Genomic DNA, 16,816 nt, shown 5'->3' with positions numbered 1-16,816 from the left:
TCAATGTTGAACAATCTAAATTTATAAAACTGAACTCACCAGCTACCTGAGATATCGCCACCATTGTGTAGTGACAAACAAGGAACACACCGTCGTAACTCTTTCATGGCTGCAGCAACAAACACTCCTACCAACATACACAACAGGCCTTACTGGCTTTTCCAGATATGAAGCAGACGCTTTCAACAAGTTCACATACTAAATGTGGTTTTAAGAGAGATTTCAGGTTCTCACAGTGGTCTTTGGGTTCTAACACCACTTGGACTTACAGAAAACCAACACAGATTATGATTTTTAAACATTTAATGGTTCGCTATATCAGCTGCAGTTATCCTTGTGACTAAGCGCAATGCCATGAGGCAGTGGGAGCATGGAGGTACACTCCATGCATTCTCAATTATAGAACAATGTGGAGGTCAGCCTCAAAATGTGGTTCCTTAAACTGGCAAAGAAAAATCACGTTCTTCATTGTTTCTTTGTAGTCTCAATAGAAGAAATAGACAAGTTCTTTATTTCATTAAAACCATTTACTACTTTTCAGGAAAAAAGGTCTTCTTCTTTCAATAATGGCATTGCAATTCAGAAAATAAGTTCATTAAACAATTTACTCAAATGGATGAACTTGCCTGTGACTGCCATCTGGTGAGTGGCTCTGGCTTGCTTGTCCTGCAATCTGCACGCAATCCCATGGACTGCGGAGATCTCCACATGTGGATCATCAGAACTGCAACGGCGAATCCCAATGAGTACAGATAATTACACTCACATCCTAATGTTCAGTGTACAAAATGTTGGTCACAACAGTGGCCAATGCAGTAGCTGCTTCCTAAATCAGCAACTGATGTAAAAGGGACAGAGAAAATGGGAAATCTGGGTTTATGATATGAGAAAGAAATACATTACGTGCAGATGCCTCCTGGTACTGGCAGGATACTAAACACAAACTAATTGTGATACAGCCTCTAACAGGCTCACTGTACCAGTAAATAATGAGTTCTGGGTGCTCAGAGAAAGATCTATACCAGTGCCTCATAGACTGCCATGGGACTCGCTTACAATTCTGCGTTGAAAAGCCAGTGATTAACAATCTGTTATGTCATGTTAGTACCATCAGGCTGGAAAAACATCTTTTATTTTGTACACTTTTTTAATATCAAGAATGAGGTTAGTTTTACAATATTCTTCTGCCTCCAACTGCTCTTATATACCTTGGACAGGAGAAAAGCTGCTGCACTGTATTCTCATCTTCATTAAAATTCAGGGATGCCACCAAGAAACAGCAAATTATTTCCCAGCACTGACGACGGTAACGGATCCGTCGTGCTTGACTTCAGAGCAATACATGCTGTCTCCACGACCTGGAAAACACAAGCAACAGTTTCAAGTTATAACGAGTGACAACGCAGGCCAGATTCACTGGTAAGGGAAGTCAAATGTTTTAGTTACAGTAACTTTCAAGTACTGCACTTACTGTAATACTCTAAACACCTTTTCTCCACATCAGGGCGCATGTCATATTTATTTCCAGAACCTTTGGGATTCATGGACACCAACATATCATTGACTAGACTTTTATTTTGTAAGTGGACTTTGACAAATCTCAACAATAAATTAAAAATTAATTACAAGTATATAATTTTTCTATAGTCTATGCTAACCGTAATAAACGTCAAAAAGGAACGTATTATACGCGTATCAAGTCATTTAATGATCTTCCACCAACAATTAAAACTCTAAATGATTTAAAGGTGTTCAAGCCTGCATTTAAATTATTTTTCATAATTGAATTGCAGAATCTGAAGGTTATGTACATTCACATGTGAAACAAATCCTTGTAATTGTGTCAAAAGTACTGAAGTTTATATGTATTGTATGAAATGATTTGTTCTCCATCCTTTGGTTTAGTCCTAAGAAGGATCTATGGAATGTAAATAAACTGTACTCTCTAACATACCTGAACAATGCAATTCCTTATCCAAGTCACAAACACTACAGGTGCTTCGTTCTGTCTGGTTCTTCACATCTCCAACTCCAAAAAAGCTGCTTCCCCATCACGCACACAACTGATCTTCTGAAACGCTGATATTCAGACAAATTAGTCCTCCATGTCTTCGTTGATACCAGTAAACACACACTACAGCTACAGTTCACATGAAAGTTGCTACTCAGTACATCCCCTGATCTCAAACTACTCTTTGAGACAGACTAGGCACTCCCACTAAATCTATAACAGTACACCTCCTCGGAAAGCAAGGTAATCGCACGAGGGCCTGAGGTCTTCCTTGTGGCATTGTGAGGCATGCTACGAACACCCCATACTTGGTCACTAGGAATCAAAAGTGGGCAACGGCTATAGTATCCCACATGCTTGCAGGCACTCCTACCTGAAACAATACCAAATACCAAAATAAATATCCGCATTGTGACACCAGTCGTAACTGCTACTACGAATGCACTCTACACCTCATCAATAATCAACTGGCCAACTAAACCAACCCTCCATGCAACCAAAATATTTCACACTTATGTCCTTCACACAAGGGAAAGATGACACACATCAATTCAAATTAACTTCCACGCCCTGGCAATATATATGAGAGTAAATCTGCACTGGACTCAGAATGCATCCTAGCAACCAAAGAAATACAGAGGGGCAGAACGCCCACGCCATTTTATCATAGGCAGGGACGGCAACGTCTGAAAAACAGCGAACTCATCCGACCTCCTTGTCATAGCAGAGTAGTAGTAAACTACGTCTTACGCAGGAAAAGTCTGAGAACTGTTGGACAAAAAACAATCTTCCACGTGCCAAATTCCTGTTGCGATAAGAAGTGAGCCTGCCAAGTGTACTGAACATACTCCACTGATTTCCTGGCAAGCAGTAGGCTGGTCAGGTGACAGACAGCTTTTCCCCGAGTAAAATCCCAAGGATCAATTAAGCTTCTTCTCTCAGCTATTCCCAGAAAGACAAAATGCATTCACTTTTAACTAACACAAATGCAAAAATAAACAGCATTCTGATGACGCAGTTGATTGAACATGTACTTTTGTTCTTGGGGAGGGGGGCACACCACACACACTTCTGAGTATATAAATGTCACTTATCAATGCCGTAAACGCCTCATGGCGTTTATTTATTTGATTCCTCGGGAATCATCGACACATAACCTCAACCGTTAAACGAGAACACCCCATCATTCCGTAACCTGATGACAGCCCACCTAGATCGCTGTTCGCACACATAAACTTACAGCACCTCCAAGACTCCGAAGACTAGACTCACGCTTACCAACACACACTCACTCTCACTCACTCTCTCTCACTCTCACTCTCTCTCACTCTCTCTCACTCTCTCTCTCTCTCTCTCTCTCTCTGTGCGAACTTGACCACAGCGAATTATAGTAGCGAACCCAGTAAACTACGTATTGAGCGGGAACAGAAGGGCAGCCGAATGGCATCGGCAGTTCGAGACCCAGCGGATTCTTACAGTAGTATTAAGTGTAGTATTAAGTTCTAAATATAAAACGAGGGCAGGACTGAACCGATTTCTGATTTCTGCCCTCTAAAAAAATAATTGAGGGTTAACGGGTGGGTGGGGAGCCGAAGATGAGAGAATGAGGGGGTTATGCAAAAATATATTTATGAGGGAGCAGCCAAAGGTGGTCCAAACAGACATCATATCAATCAACAATCTTTAACCAAAATGTGTTCAAAGCACTTGAGTCGAAAGAAAAAATCCAGCCAAATAAATCAACAAATCTGTCATCTACTGGGCATGAGATTTTTGCAAGCAAATCCAAATTCATAACAAACACCACACGCCAAACTTACAAGTTTACAAGTTTTAAAACCTTTATCCTTGCTTAACACACCACAAGCACAGAAAATACCCCGGCAGGTCACAGCACTACATAACAAAAACCAAAATCACTTCACAAATAGTCTCCACCCACGCCTACAAACGATACCTATACCAACTGGAAACAGCAATAATGTCAATCCCAAACTGCATTTACTTCTGTCAACATATCATCTCACACTTACAATCACAACATTTAAAGTGCATCCTATAGGTCAGGTAATTACACACTTCATTCATTGTCCCATCAGGTTTCCTGTTCAGATATCAAGTCAGTCTGCGAACACACTCAACAGCTTACATGACAAGCATGCAGGTTTGATGGTTTGATTTATTTCGCTGGATTGTTTCTTTTTCGACTCATATGCTTTGATGTCTGTATGTTGTTGGTATACCCCCAACTGAGCCCCCTTTTATATATTTGTGCATAACCCCCCTCATTCTATCATATTAGGCGCCCCACCCTCCCGGTAACCCACAATTATTTTTAGAGGGCAGAAATCAGAAATCAGAAATCGTTTGAGTCCTGAGTCCTGCCCTCGTTTTATATTTAGAACTTAATACTACTGTAAGAATTAAGAATTAATACTACTGTAAGAATCCGCTGGGTCTCGAACTGCCGATGTCGTATTCCGCAGGCCAGCACGCTATCCATTCGGCTACCAGGCTCCTACAAGATTACGATTCTGGATCTTCCTGATATATCGATGCCCTGCATTTCCCGCTCAATACGTAGTTTACTGGGTTCGCTACTAGAATTCGCTGTAGTCAAGTTCGCGCAGAGATAGAGAGAGAGAGTTGGTAAAATTTGTTGCGTGAATCTAGTCTTAGGTGCTTTAAGTTTATGTGTGCGAACAGCGATCTAGGTGGGCTGTCATCAGGTTACGGAATGATAGGGTGTTCTCGTTTAACGGTTGAGGTTATGTGTCGATGATTCCCGAGGAATCAAATAAATAAACGCCATGAGGCGTTTACGGCATTGATAAGTGACATTTATATACTCAGAAGTGTGTGTGGTGTGCCCCCCTCCCCAAGAACAAAAGTACATGTTCAATCAACTGCGTCATCAGAATGCTGTTTATTTTTGCATTTGTGTTAGTTAAAAGTGAATGCATTTTGTCTTTCTGGGAATAGCTGAGAGAAGAAGCTTAATTGATCCTTGGGATTTTACTCGGGGAAAAGCTGTCTGTCACCTGACCAGCCTACTGCTTGCCAGGAAATCAGTGCAGTATGTTCAGTACACTTGGCAGGCTCACTTCATATCGCAACAGAAACCTGACCTGCCTACTGCTTGTATCACAATGTTGTTGCACATTAAATCCCTTACCAGCTGTAACATTAACTTCACAAAGTTTACAGAACAGAATTGTTCCATCAGAACTAAAATATTCCTCACCGAAATCTTTAATGAAAGCTCTTAACTTTGCACTTTCAGAACACCACTTTTGGCATCTGAACTAAATGAAGGATTCACTGTAAATGCCCGAGAAATGTAGTTTCAAGTAAGAATTTCATACCCAAAATATGAATTTTATCCTCAAAATATAACCAAAATGATCCTAACCATGAATCACCAGTATTGTTCCCAACAAACTGTGGTCAACCGGTGTCCTTGAAGATCTAAACATGATTTTGTGATTGTAAATAAAATTTTCATGAAGCAGAGTCCTTGAGAAGCTAATAGTAGATCATACAGTAAAGACTGCACCAAACCCTTAATTTAGTATGACTCCTTCTTGTTCCTGTACGAACAAATATCTTTGAACAGAATGAGCAGTTGATTGATCCACTGGTTGCTTAGCCGCCTGACTGTGATTAAGAGATCAAGTGGCTAAAAGGGTGAATGAACTGACTAATTGATTCGTAGGCTATTTAATAATTATATTTCAACCGTACAAATTACTTAATACTAAATGGGATTAGGATTATTGTGAATGGAGGATCCAAGACATGAAATTGTAATCTGAACAAAATTAAACAAACAGCGATGCAAATACATAGTAATTAAATGGCTAATTTGAAGGAAAAAAAACATGCACAAACAATATTGATTATATAACTATCCACTGCTAATACTAAAGTGCCACTACATTCCTTGGGCAACACCAACCACCCACTGGTTTCTTGATTTGAACACTTTCCCAAAAAAACAGCACAATTCATGAAGCTCCTCATTATGTAATTTTCTCTCGCTGCCTGTATGTTTCTCTTAGTTACATGTATTCTGCTCATCACAGACATCAGTGCAAGACACCAAGTTTAACACCCACACAAAACAGCAGGTGAAATAAGTAGCCATTATTATCTGTAATTAAGAACTTTTCCAAAAGCAGGAACTTTGAACAATGAAGCATGAACTGGCCTTCAACCTAATAGAGGAAATAAATGTCTTAAATATACTGTCTCTTAGTATAACGATATTGCACAGTTCAGTATCACCTCACAATTGAATAAATATAGTCATTTCTTTCACTCTGATGTTGGAAACATACATGGCACCTATCACACCGTGCAAAGACGTCCATTCGACACAGCCCACACTGACAGGTTAATATTTCCCACTTATAGGACCACAGTTCCCTTGTTCTGTAGTGTCCTCTGTATCAATGAAACATTATGTCCATGTGACCATGCACTCTTTCTCCTACACAGTAACAATTCTAAGGCCATGTGATATCCCCAATTTCATCATGATCATGTAGTGACTGCTTACCATAATATACTACCAACATAATAAACAGCAGGAAGCAGCAATTACCTGGCATCTCACAGAATTAGTGGGGGAGCCTACACAGACAAGACATGCAACATAAATCACATGCGTTGCGCATATGCGCATGCCAATCCAAATGTTCTTGGATCAGCACACAAGAACAAAACACAATTCTAACACACATGAAGAATCACAGCAAGGTGAAAAATCACTAACACACTGTCTGACCGGTATTCTACACTACTGTGAATGAAACAGTGATCCACAGAGCAATAAAATTAATTTAGTGTCCTACAAAACAACTCATTACAAAGATGGTTGCCTGCGACGTTGCACACACTGATTTTTACATTAAATGGTGCAACAACCTGCAAGACAGCCACCTCCATATTCACTATCATAAGAACCTCAAAACTCAATTCAGTAATGGCAGATGACAAAGTTAAAATGAACAGAAGATCAAGAGAACTGAAATGGTAGATATTCACACCAAATTTCACAAAAACCAGTCAACTGCTGTGTAACTGAATCAGGCTAGATGGACATACACATGCAGCGTACTTAATTAATAAGACTGCTTTATAAGTCATTCAAAAACCACTGGATCAACTGGCATATTCTGATACACTATGATCAGATTCAACTGGAAGATCTGAGGAAACTGACAAAAAAAAACCTCTTCAGTCAGGACAGCAAATCCCCTGCTGAGACTTGTGCATAGGACGTAATTCATTTGAGAAACAGGAGTGCTAACACCACACTGCTATAATTTACTGGTAGAATCACTCCTTCCCAAACGAGGATTTGCACAGAATAGTTTTGTCCATGTACTACACAACAATTCAGATCATTTCTTCCTTACGCATAGGATATATTTATTTATGGGGGATTTACACTAGTGACAGACTTCCTTCCTGTTGCTATAAAACAAGTTTGTGTCCCAAATTCCCCAAACCCTATTTCCTTCATGTATTCTAAAACACAGGTAACCCACAAATTTAGCATTCTGTACTTGCTATAGTACATTCTTTTCCAACTGAAACACATTTGCTCATCTTACATTCAGTTCACATATGAATAAAATGGGAAGAACCCTGAGAGAAGGCACAGACAGACCACAGAAATCACGTCCACAACATTCACAATAACACTCACCTGCGAGCTTCTTCATACTTAATCTGCTGTCGCAAGAACACCGCATTCTTCAGCAGTTCCTGTATGTTACCAAGGTTATCCTCTGCCCCCTCCATAGACTTCACTGCCCTGGAGAACAATACAACTGCTGAAAAAACTACACAAAGTTCTGGGAAGGTCTTGTGATTCTCACTTTTCTTCCAAATCATATATATATATATATAGATAGATAGACACATGCACACACACCATATTTGGCGACTTTGTGTCAGGACTCAGGATCTTATTCCTTTGCCAGGCAGAAATGTCAAATGAATGAAGGTCTAAAATCACTAAGTTAATTGATTAAATAATAAGCTTTCCTTGTAACATAAAGAAATTACACTTCACATAATTCAAAATGTCAACTAGAAATGAGCAAGATGCTGCTACAAGCCTGTGGAAAAGTATTCACTTGGGAACAAGGTTCCTCTTGAATACTAGTGAACGAACAGAATTTCCTTTAAACCTTACCCAATGGCATACTCCACATCGTAGCAACGTCCCTGCAACTCATGATGCAGTCTGGTAACTTCTACCCTCTTCTCCACCATCGGGGGCAGTGCTTTGCAATGTTACGTATATAAGTTCAACATAAACAACTCAATCCATGTTTGACACGTTTTCAAACCTTTTTTAACTTTCATTTCCAATTCCGGGTCTGATGACAGAGACATCGACATGATTCTCAACACAGTTACGTTATATTACCGATAACAAAGCACATCCATATGTGCCTAATAATTATTCCAAATAATCGCATACGAAGTACAGCCGATTAACAAACTACAGTTCTGAGTTACAAAGCATGTTACAAACTATGGAACTTCTAAACTTCCGTGTTTAACAGTGAAGCCAAAACAGTTTCATTTTAACATTGGCAACGGCTGGAACGGTATATTTTATCGTCATTAACTTTTAAATTGGTGACAATGAAGGGAACCGGAACTAATTTTTAAGTGCGGTCATTGCCAGTAGGAGTCGAATTACATGCTTTGTTGCTTGTGAGTTGGCAACGAGTTGGAAGTTTTGATAAAGAAGTGCCATTCCGTTGGGAAAGATTCGAAGTACTCGTGCGTACAACACGTTGGGGAGTGTATAAATTAATATTTCGTTAAAAGTCTTGAAAGAATGAAATTTATAAGTATTTTTGTTCTCGCAGCCCTAGCTGCTTATGTAGATGGTAATGAGGAGGAAGAAACGGGTGCCAGATTGCTAATTTCGAAACAGATACTGAATAGATATCTGGTTGAAGACATGGACATAGTAGCTGGGATATTTAGATGTCATATTGTTTCAGAAAAATTATCGTCCGGTTGTTTTTGCAGAATAGAAATTTTTACATATCATAGGCCGTTTATGTTACAAGCCAAAGAATATGGAGCATCTCATGATAATATTGTATTTAGTACCCATATAATACCAACATACCTCATAAACTTGTTTGATTATAACACACAACATTCTTTGCAGTACACACTATATAATGTTGGCACAAGTACTGCTCTTGGTGTTAAGCTGAGTGACAGTAGCTTTCACAAAGAGGCCTTCACTTTGGTGGGTGGTCAGCTCAACATCAAGATTGACAGGATCCCTGCAGGGACAAATGTATCTCATGTAGTAGTTGTCAGACCAAGGAAATATGGATACTTCAACTTCACAGCTGCAGAAGTCAACTACAGACCAACAGAGGATGCCTCTGAAGTGAGTTATCACTTGCATGGACCGTGGTCAAAATTTATAGAAATGTTTGTAATTTCCATTGTGCTGGTCCTAAATTATATATTTAGAATGTACAGGAAGCCATTGTAAAATAATGAGCATAAAACACAAATTCTTCAGATTGATAAAATGATTTTCATTTTGAAACATTTAAATATTACTTGGAAAATCCATCTATGGACACCATACTTGTTTCTGTCTGCTTCTCTGATATTCAAAGCTCATAATTAAAATGAACTGAGGACTGAATATAGCTAACATCAAAGCTAAAATTGAATATTAATCTCCAAACTTCTTACAAGTCTTCCAAGTGGTGTTCCTCAGGTTTCACCATCAAATTTCTGCATACATTTCATTTTTCCAGAACTTCTTGACAAATACATATGCCACAAAGCCTGTAATCATGTAAAATTCCTAAGTTTATCTCTTGTTTTGTTTTTTGGGTTTCTGTTAACATCGTCACACACTGCTCCTGTAGGACGCAACAGAAATGCATAACAAGTCTTTCCGTTTCAGCTGCAAGTGGCCGTGACGAGCGAACCCGGCGAGGGTCTCATCATTGCCTTCCGTGACTATGATAAGAAAACCCTGTCTCTCAAATGAGATACAAACCCAAGATCTGCCAGATATGAAGTAGGAGAGTTAACCGCACAGACAAAACGTTTAACAGATGAAAGTTTTAAGTTAGTCTGTATAAAATTTACTCTCTAAAAGTGCTGTAAATCCATGACAACTGTGTGATACATACTCCAGGTGGCAACAGTATTGCCATCTTTGGTGATGTTGTACTGGAACACACCACCGATCTTCTTGGCACGCTCTGGGTTTGCCGCAACCCGCTTTTTCAGCAAGTCAAACACACCATCCGAATCCAGCGCTGATGTGGATGCCTGCACCAACAATGCAACCTCACATTACAGTTTACAAAGCCACCAACATCATACACCATTTCTGCATGTCTCTAGGAACCTGTTAACTCTCTGGTGATAGAAAACGAAGGTCGAACATTGCCAATACCAAACAGTATCACTAGCTGCAGGACCAAGCCACTTTGGCACAGTTCAAACACATCTGTATTTGTCTAAGATCCAGCTTAATATTATCCTCCCCTTAAATTCTCAGTCTTACTTATGTCCAATTTTTTTAACAGGATTCCCACCAAACTATGCATACATTATGTGTTTTCATCTTATGAACAACACATTTAGTCCTTTAGTTCACTATCCTAAGAATCCACTTATTTGATCCTTCAAGATCCCAAATAATATTTGGTTGTTTTCAAACACAATTTAGGTTCTTCACACAAAGAAAGAAACCATATTTTACAACCATACAAAAGTGGAAAAATATGGATATGATGTAATTTGATCTTTAGCATTACTGAGAGTAGTTTCGATGGTTACACACTCTGTAATCAATAATGAGTACTTCCTGAACGTGTTAAATATTTATGAATACTATATTTTTAGCTTAAAAACAAATGCAAAACAATGTTCATATTTTCATTCTATGTCAGGACATGAGATGTGCCTCTGAACTACAAATTCCAGTTTTCACTTCCCTCACCTTGGTGGACCTCATCACAGCAGGCATAGTGACTGACTGATGCAACCAGCATACATCAGAGCTACTCACTTGTGTTTCTTCCATGACCTTGAACACAGCTACTGTACTGTACTGTACTGTACATGTTATCAAGACAACCTTACATGTAGGCTAAAGTGCAAAGTCTTTCCTGCCTCCTTGACAGTGACTCAGCTAGTCAAAAAACTTACTGCTTTTACAAAACAAAGGTTCATTATTCTGTTACACAAAACACACACAAATGGCCATATCATGACTCGGCTCCACCCCCAGCTTCATGCCAAAATTTTTTTCCAAGTCTAAGCCAATTTCTGACCTAATGACATTTTACATAAACAAGTGTAGTGAAACAATGTATTCATGTGACAACTTCTCTTTGTCTCCCACAGTTCACTATTCACAAAGCACTAAGTGAACTGTACAAATCGTGAAGTTTCTTCCTCACTTTGCCCACTGAAGATGCAAATATCCTGAGAAATTGATTTGCAGATATTTACCATAAGCTGGAAATGTAACTAGGAAAGAGAAAACAAAGAAATTCCATAGAGCTTTTGAGTAACCTCTGAAGACCAACTAGGAAATTAAAGAAAATAATTAACCCCTTCAGCCACAGTGAAGGTGCATAATATTCTATCAATACATTGTTACCTCAAAGAAAACACAACACGTCTCCACAACAACACTAAACTAGTTAATGCTGCTTAGAGAAATAAATTACTGTTTATTCTGAGATCAATATAAAACCCACATTATATATTCTGTGGGCAAAATGCAGAGATAATGACTGTTACAGCAGGTGGTACATACAGTTACAACTCAGCTTTAAAGGGTTAAAATGGATCTTACTGAAGATGTGATACTAGCAATGCTGTAATGTTTGGGATCTTAACAAAAAGGAAACATAACCTTGTCACTGAGAGTAAGAAATTGCTAGGCTGAACAATGCAGGTTATCACAAGATAACAGAATATCAGTTACACTTTATATCGATTATAAACACAACTTGCAATCTGTAGGAACAAACACCACACAGCTCAGGCCTGCCTCATGGACTTATCTTGAACCACTTGAACACAATCCACAACCTAACACCCAGTATTTTAAAGATCCATTTTAATATTACACTCCCATCTATGAGTTGGTCTCTGAAGCCATCTCTTCCCTCAGGTTTTCCACACAAAATTCTGTACTCATTTCATGTCTTGCTCATGCATGCTGTATGCCCTGCCCATCAGAGCTTTCTTATCATTTTACTAAAACTCCAGAATTAAATCTTATATTTGGCTCATTAAACCCACACTAAATTAAACATTCTCCAACACACAATTACAGAATTTACATCAAAATGTACATTTATATTAAGTAAGCTTTACATGCAAACAACACAGCTCAAATACTTCGTCTTGTTTAGTAGCAGTGTACTGCATAATCAAATTGCATTTTTCTGTGAGGAACCTGCAATATGTGTGACTTTTTATTTCCACTGCGTAGACATGAAATTTGACACAAAAATTTCATTGGAAAAGCTGAAAGGAAAACAGTACTTGGGAGATCTACACACACACACAGACATTACTAAAATGCACCTTAGAGAAATATGATGTGAAGAGATAGATAGGACTCAACCAGCTCATGACAGAGCATAAGGGCAGAATTATGTGAACGTGATGAAAGGCCAGCAGCAACGAAATTTCTCACCAGCAGAACAACCATCATCAAAGATGATCTTGGCCCATCAGTCAGCCACAAAAACGTACCTTGTGCTGCGGGACGGATGCCTCGGTGAGATCGACATATGCGCCAGATATCACCACGCTCCCCGTCTCTTTCACCTTGGTCTGAAAGTGGATACGGTTCCCCTGTTGCCACATGTCAGTCTGTAGTGTCTGCCCAGGGATAACCGGCTTGCTGAACCGAGCCTGTAAACCAGTGACAGTCATCATTTTCTTCATACCCTCACACTCTGATGGCCTGTGTAGTGCAACGATCTAAACCATATTAATGGGGATATCAGGTTGCATCTCAGTCCAGTTTCTGACTATCCTTCTCAGGCTAATCAGAGTTCTCCTCAGTCCCTCCAAAGAACTTCCAGCATAGTAACATGAAAATTAATATTACTGCCCCTTTCCAAATTCTCTCATTCTATCTGATGCTATATAACCTCTGAAAATGAAACAGATTCATGAAATAACATCATATTTAACAATCTCTCTGATGGAAAAAAAGTACAAAGAACTTACAAAGCAACAAGATGATAAAATTAAAAAAAAGAGACTGAAATGGTAAAATGTTATGAACAGTCCTCCGGAATTACAACTTAGAAATCTACTATCAAGCCACACCATTGCACCATACTTCACATGAATATTTTTTTACTTACCATAGGCCTCCCTTAACGTATCCACTGTGAATGGGAGTCACGGTTATGAAGTATTCCAACAGGGATGCGAGAAAATAGGAAAGCATGTGGAAAGAATAAGAAAGTACAATGACTGACATCAACTGAACTGTACATCAGACATGGAAGAGGCAAGTGAAAAATGCTGTGAACACAAACAATCCATAGAACAACAGAAAGAGGGTGCTGGAATGTTATCATGAGAATGTGAAAATAGGAAAGCCCCAAAAATAGACGTTTCTATTACACACCTTTATGGCTTTGAATTTGGTTGGATCATTATCCGCATACTGCTGTAGGACATGGCGGGCTGAGAAGCCCAGCGAACACAGACCGTGCAGGATGGGCCGATCAAATCCACCAAATGCAGCCACATTCGGGTCAATGTGAAGTGGGTTGCGGTCTCCAGACAGTCGGTAGAGTGCAGCCTGCAGGAAATAATGTTGAAGTGAAGAAACATTGACAATTAATTTGTAGGTGTGTTTATGATCTCTCTGCATACTAAATTCTACAGACTTAGCTGCAGTGTTTCATTAGTCATAATTTTCACACACAGCAATAAGTGCAGATTCAAAGCAGTCAGCATTTTCAGTCTACATCAAATAATCTTAAGGATGCACATTTTACAAAGCTCTATCACCACAAATATGTCAAGATCTTAATTAGATTGTCCTTCTTCTCCATATTTCACACGTTAGTACTACTGACAGAAGAAACTAAAAATACATACACAGAATAAGAAAAGTTACATTCACCCCCCCCCCCCCCCCCCCCCCCCCCTCAAAGAAAAATAACCAAAGAGCCTCACACGTAACACATGCTTCCCTCTATTCTGACCTGATCAAGAGACGTGTGTAGCTCAACAGACAAATCAGGAACCCGCTTTGGTGGTTCTGCTGTTGGCACATCATAGGGTGAAGTACGCTTGTCTGTAACACCCTTCATTCCAACAGCAAATGTTGTCAGCAGGGACTGTGCCACCTTCTCACCACTTTCATCAAATGTCTCCACTGCAATAATGACAACAGACAGCAACTGAATTTGTATCACCTTGAAGACTAGACTTTTAAACCACTTATATTCCCCCTAGCCTAGACAGATCAATGAAAAAGAGACACGTTACAACTGCACGAACCAAGTTGACAGAAGTTACAAATGGAATGATCATACTGCACAATTTTATCTCACCTTCCACCAGCACAACAGTCCCAGATCCCTTGTCCAAGATATCCACCACCTTGCAGTGCACCTCAAGAGTCACTTCACTGTTGATGGGATGCAGAACCTCCAAGTACTGCTCACCATGCAACATCTGGCAACATAGCAGCAACACGATCCTCCTCAGTCAACTCCAATTATGTACTCAATCGTTTCTCATTCCTTTGTGCCTCATCAGCAACCCTAAGGTTCATAATCCAATCAGTCTCTACGTCGAAACCACTGAACTATCTTTAAGTTAGCAGAACTTCTCGAATCCATTTAGTGGAAAGAAAGAAAGAAATACTTTATGATATATCTGCAAAAACAACTGAATACTGTCATTTGTTTACACGACCGAGTGGCATGCCAGTGGGAAGCATCTACACTTTGTGCAGCTCACTGAATCAGTGTGAATTCTATCCTCACTCTCTCTATGGTGCAGGATATTCTTTGAAAAACTGACTGTATACTTGGCTTCTCAAAAAATAGAACACTTTCTTTATAGAAGCCAAAGGTTCATCACTGAGTTCACAAAAGCCTGCCATAAGACTAACCTGAGCCAGCTGCATCCAGTTTGCTCCATAGATTTCTATCTCCCAAAAATCCATCTTAACGCCATCCCACCTACGCCAATGTCTCACCCACAATCTCCTCCCTTCAGGCCTTCTAACCAATATCTTGTAAACACCCCACAACTTCACTAGCATAGAATACGACCTGAATGATCCTCCGTTGCACTGAACAGAAAAACAACCCACAGCAGTATTATTTTTGCAGAAGCTGGATCTGCTTTCATTCCATGAGGACCAGCAGACTTTTAATTTCTTCCTCACTGCATGTACAGTGAACTAAACAAGTCAAGTGCGATGGAGACTGGCTATTATATTCGTAATAGACAAAGCACAGGCAGTAAAATGTGCCTTGCGTTAAGATATATGGACATGTTCAGCTGCGAAGGCAAGAAATGCATATAGGACTCTGGTGGAGAAATCTCTTGGAAAAGAAGCCACTTAGAGAAGTGAGTAAGAGATGAAAACACAGCAAGAAGATTGTGAGGTGGCTCAGGGTTGCATCCGAAGGCAGGCTTCGAAATGACCGATGCTGAACCTTGCGGTTATCCTCAAAAGAGTGTGCTTATCAAGACATAACCTCACTTACCCTGGCAGGATTGAAATCCCTGCCACTGAACACCTCAGCAGTAACACTAGACTCCATCACGGCAGACACGCCTTGCAACACGAGGAACGTCGGCAACGCAGAGAAGTCTGCGTGGCCTTCATACAGGAATCTCAGGTCACTTGGGTTGGTCACAGTGCTACCAACTGCAATAAAACAAACACATTACTTGTCTGTCACACTGTCACAAACACACGCACATAATGGCACATTACTCACCTCCCAGTGCATACAGGATCAGGTCACGAGGAGTGTATTGGAACTTTGTCACAACACTCTTCTGGAAAGGAAATTGGGACCTTAAACCATGTTCACAGAATAAGTGTCATCAAAAAGACAAAAGAAGTTCAAGTCTGCACAAACATTAGCCACCATCAATACTTGGATGGCAGCACCAGCCATTGCCAAAACTAATGTACACCTCATTTAACAAAATACTGGACCTCCAGTGGCGTAAGCCACAATGAAGCAGTCAGCTTCTTCCAACACCATACGCAAGAAACACACAACTGAAGTAACGTAAACCACGTACTACAATTATGGCGACGGGCTAAAACCCTGTACACAATAAACAAAATTAATTCTGCTCATTCATACGTCTTATACTACACTCCCTCTATACACCTCCACTGGATGGTGCTTAGACACAGGGGTAACTTGAATAATTACTATCTGAAAGCATATGCAAAAAACTACATCGAGTCATAACTCACGCCATCAGAAGAAAGCCCAGAGTTCGACTTCATCTGCTCCAGAACGGTCATCAGGGTACCAGATGCCTCCTGGATGGACTCCAATTTAACGGCAGCAGACATATCTGTCACCTTGCCCCAGTTCTCACGAACAGCCTCTGGCGTCACCAGCTCATTCATCTGTGCACGCAGCAGGCCGCCCGGTGAACGCACCAGATAACCTGAAGGTTGTCAGACAAGAACGCATCCTGATGGAAAGTTCTGCCGACACTCAGCACGGGAGGTAAACGGTTCTCTGC

The 16,816-nt window shown here is 40.0% G+C and overlaps 2 protein-coding genes across 2 annotated transcripts in view; one reads left to right on the top strand and one right to left on the bottom strand.

Annotated features, from left to right (window-relative positions):
- LOC147874700 (peroxisomal multifunctional enzyme type 2-like) overlaps positions 1 to 16,816 on the bottom strand; it is a 33,019-nt gene that overhangs the window by 15,751 nt on the left and 452 nt on the right. The window contains exons 2-16 of the mRNA XM_087344593.1: positions 16,539 to 16,738; positions 16,045 to 16,105; positions 15,808 to 15,971; positions 14,638 to 14,761; positions 14,287 to 14,459; positions 13,701 to 13,877; positions 12,809 to 12,970; positions 10,216 to 10,357; positions 9,767 to 9,862; positions 9,177 to 9,339; positions 7,728 to 7,835; positions 1,955 to 2,384; positions 1,209 to 1,358; positions 627 to 724; positions 40 to 127 (exon numbers count right to left, since the gene is read on the bottom strand). Coding sequence (XP_087200719.1) covers positions 9,801 to 9,862; positions 10,216 to 10,357; positions 12,809 to 12,970; positions 13,701 to 13,877; positions 14,287 to 14,459; positions 14,638 to 14,761; positions 15,808 to 15,971; positions 16,045 to 16,105; positions 16,539 to 16,738 — 1,265 coding nt within the window. The 3' untranslated portion in view covers positions 40 to 127; positions 627 to 724; positions 1,209 to 1,358; ... (2 more) ...; positions 9,177 to 9,339; positions 9,767 to 9,800. The remainder of the gene's footprint in view (positions 1 to 39; positions 128 to 626; positions 725 to 1,208; positions 1,359 to 1,954; positions 2,385 to 7,727; positions 7,836 to 9,176; positions 9,340 to 9,766; positions 9,863 to 10,215; positions 10,358 to 12,808; positions 12,971 to 13,700; positions 13,878 to 14,286; positions 14,460 to 14,637; positions 14,762 to 15,807; positions 15,972 to 16,044; positions 16,106 to 16,538; positions 16,739 to 16,816) is intronic.
- Positions 7,835 to 10,958, top strand: LOC147874701 (translocon-associated protein subunit beta-like). The gene is made up of 2 exons (XM_087344595.1): positions 7,835 to 9,449; positions 9,984 to 10,958. Exons 1-2 carry the CDS (start codon positions 8,877 to 8,879, stop codon positions 10,068 to 10,070), a joined length of 660 nt encoding a protein of 219 aa, XP_087200721.1. The 5' UTR covers positions 7,835 to 8,876; the 3' UTR covers positions 10,071 to 10,958.

This window comes from Zootermopsis nevadensis, unplaced genomic scaffold (assembly GCF_977971745.1).
Source record: "Zootermopsis nevadensis isolate Lab colony 2312 unplaced genomic scaffold, Znev_1.0 Znev_ptg000007l, whole genome shotgun sequence".
NCBI lineage: Eukaryota > Metazoa > Arthropoda > Insecta > Blattodea > Termopsidae > Zootermopsis > Zootermopsis nevadensis.
This window is presented reverse-complemented; position numbering and strand designations above follow the sequence as displayed.

Bases quoted from the DNA above. Each gene is read 5' to 3' on its own strand.
- LOC147874701 (XM_087344595.1), top strand. From the start codon at position 8,877: ATGAAATTTATAAGTATTTTTGTTCTCGCAGCCCTAGCTGCTTATGTA. The intron at 9,450-9,983 runs GTGAGTTATCAC...TTTCCGTTTCAG, and splicing joins CAACAGAGGATGCCTCTGAA to CTGCAAGTGGCCGTGACGAG.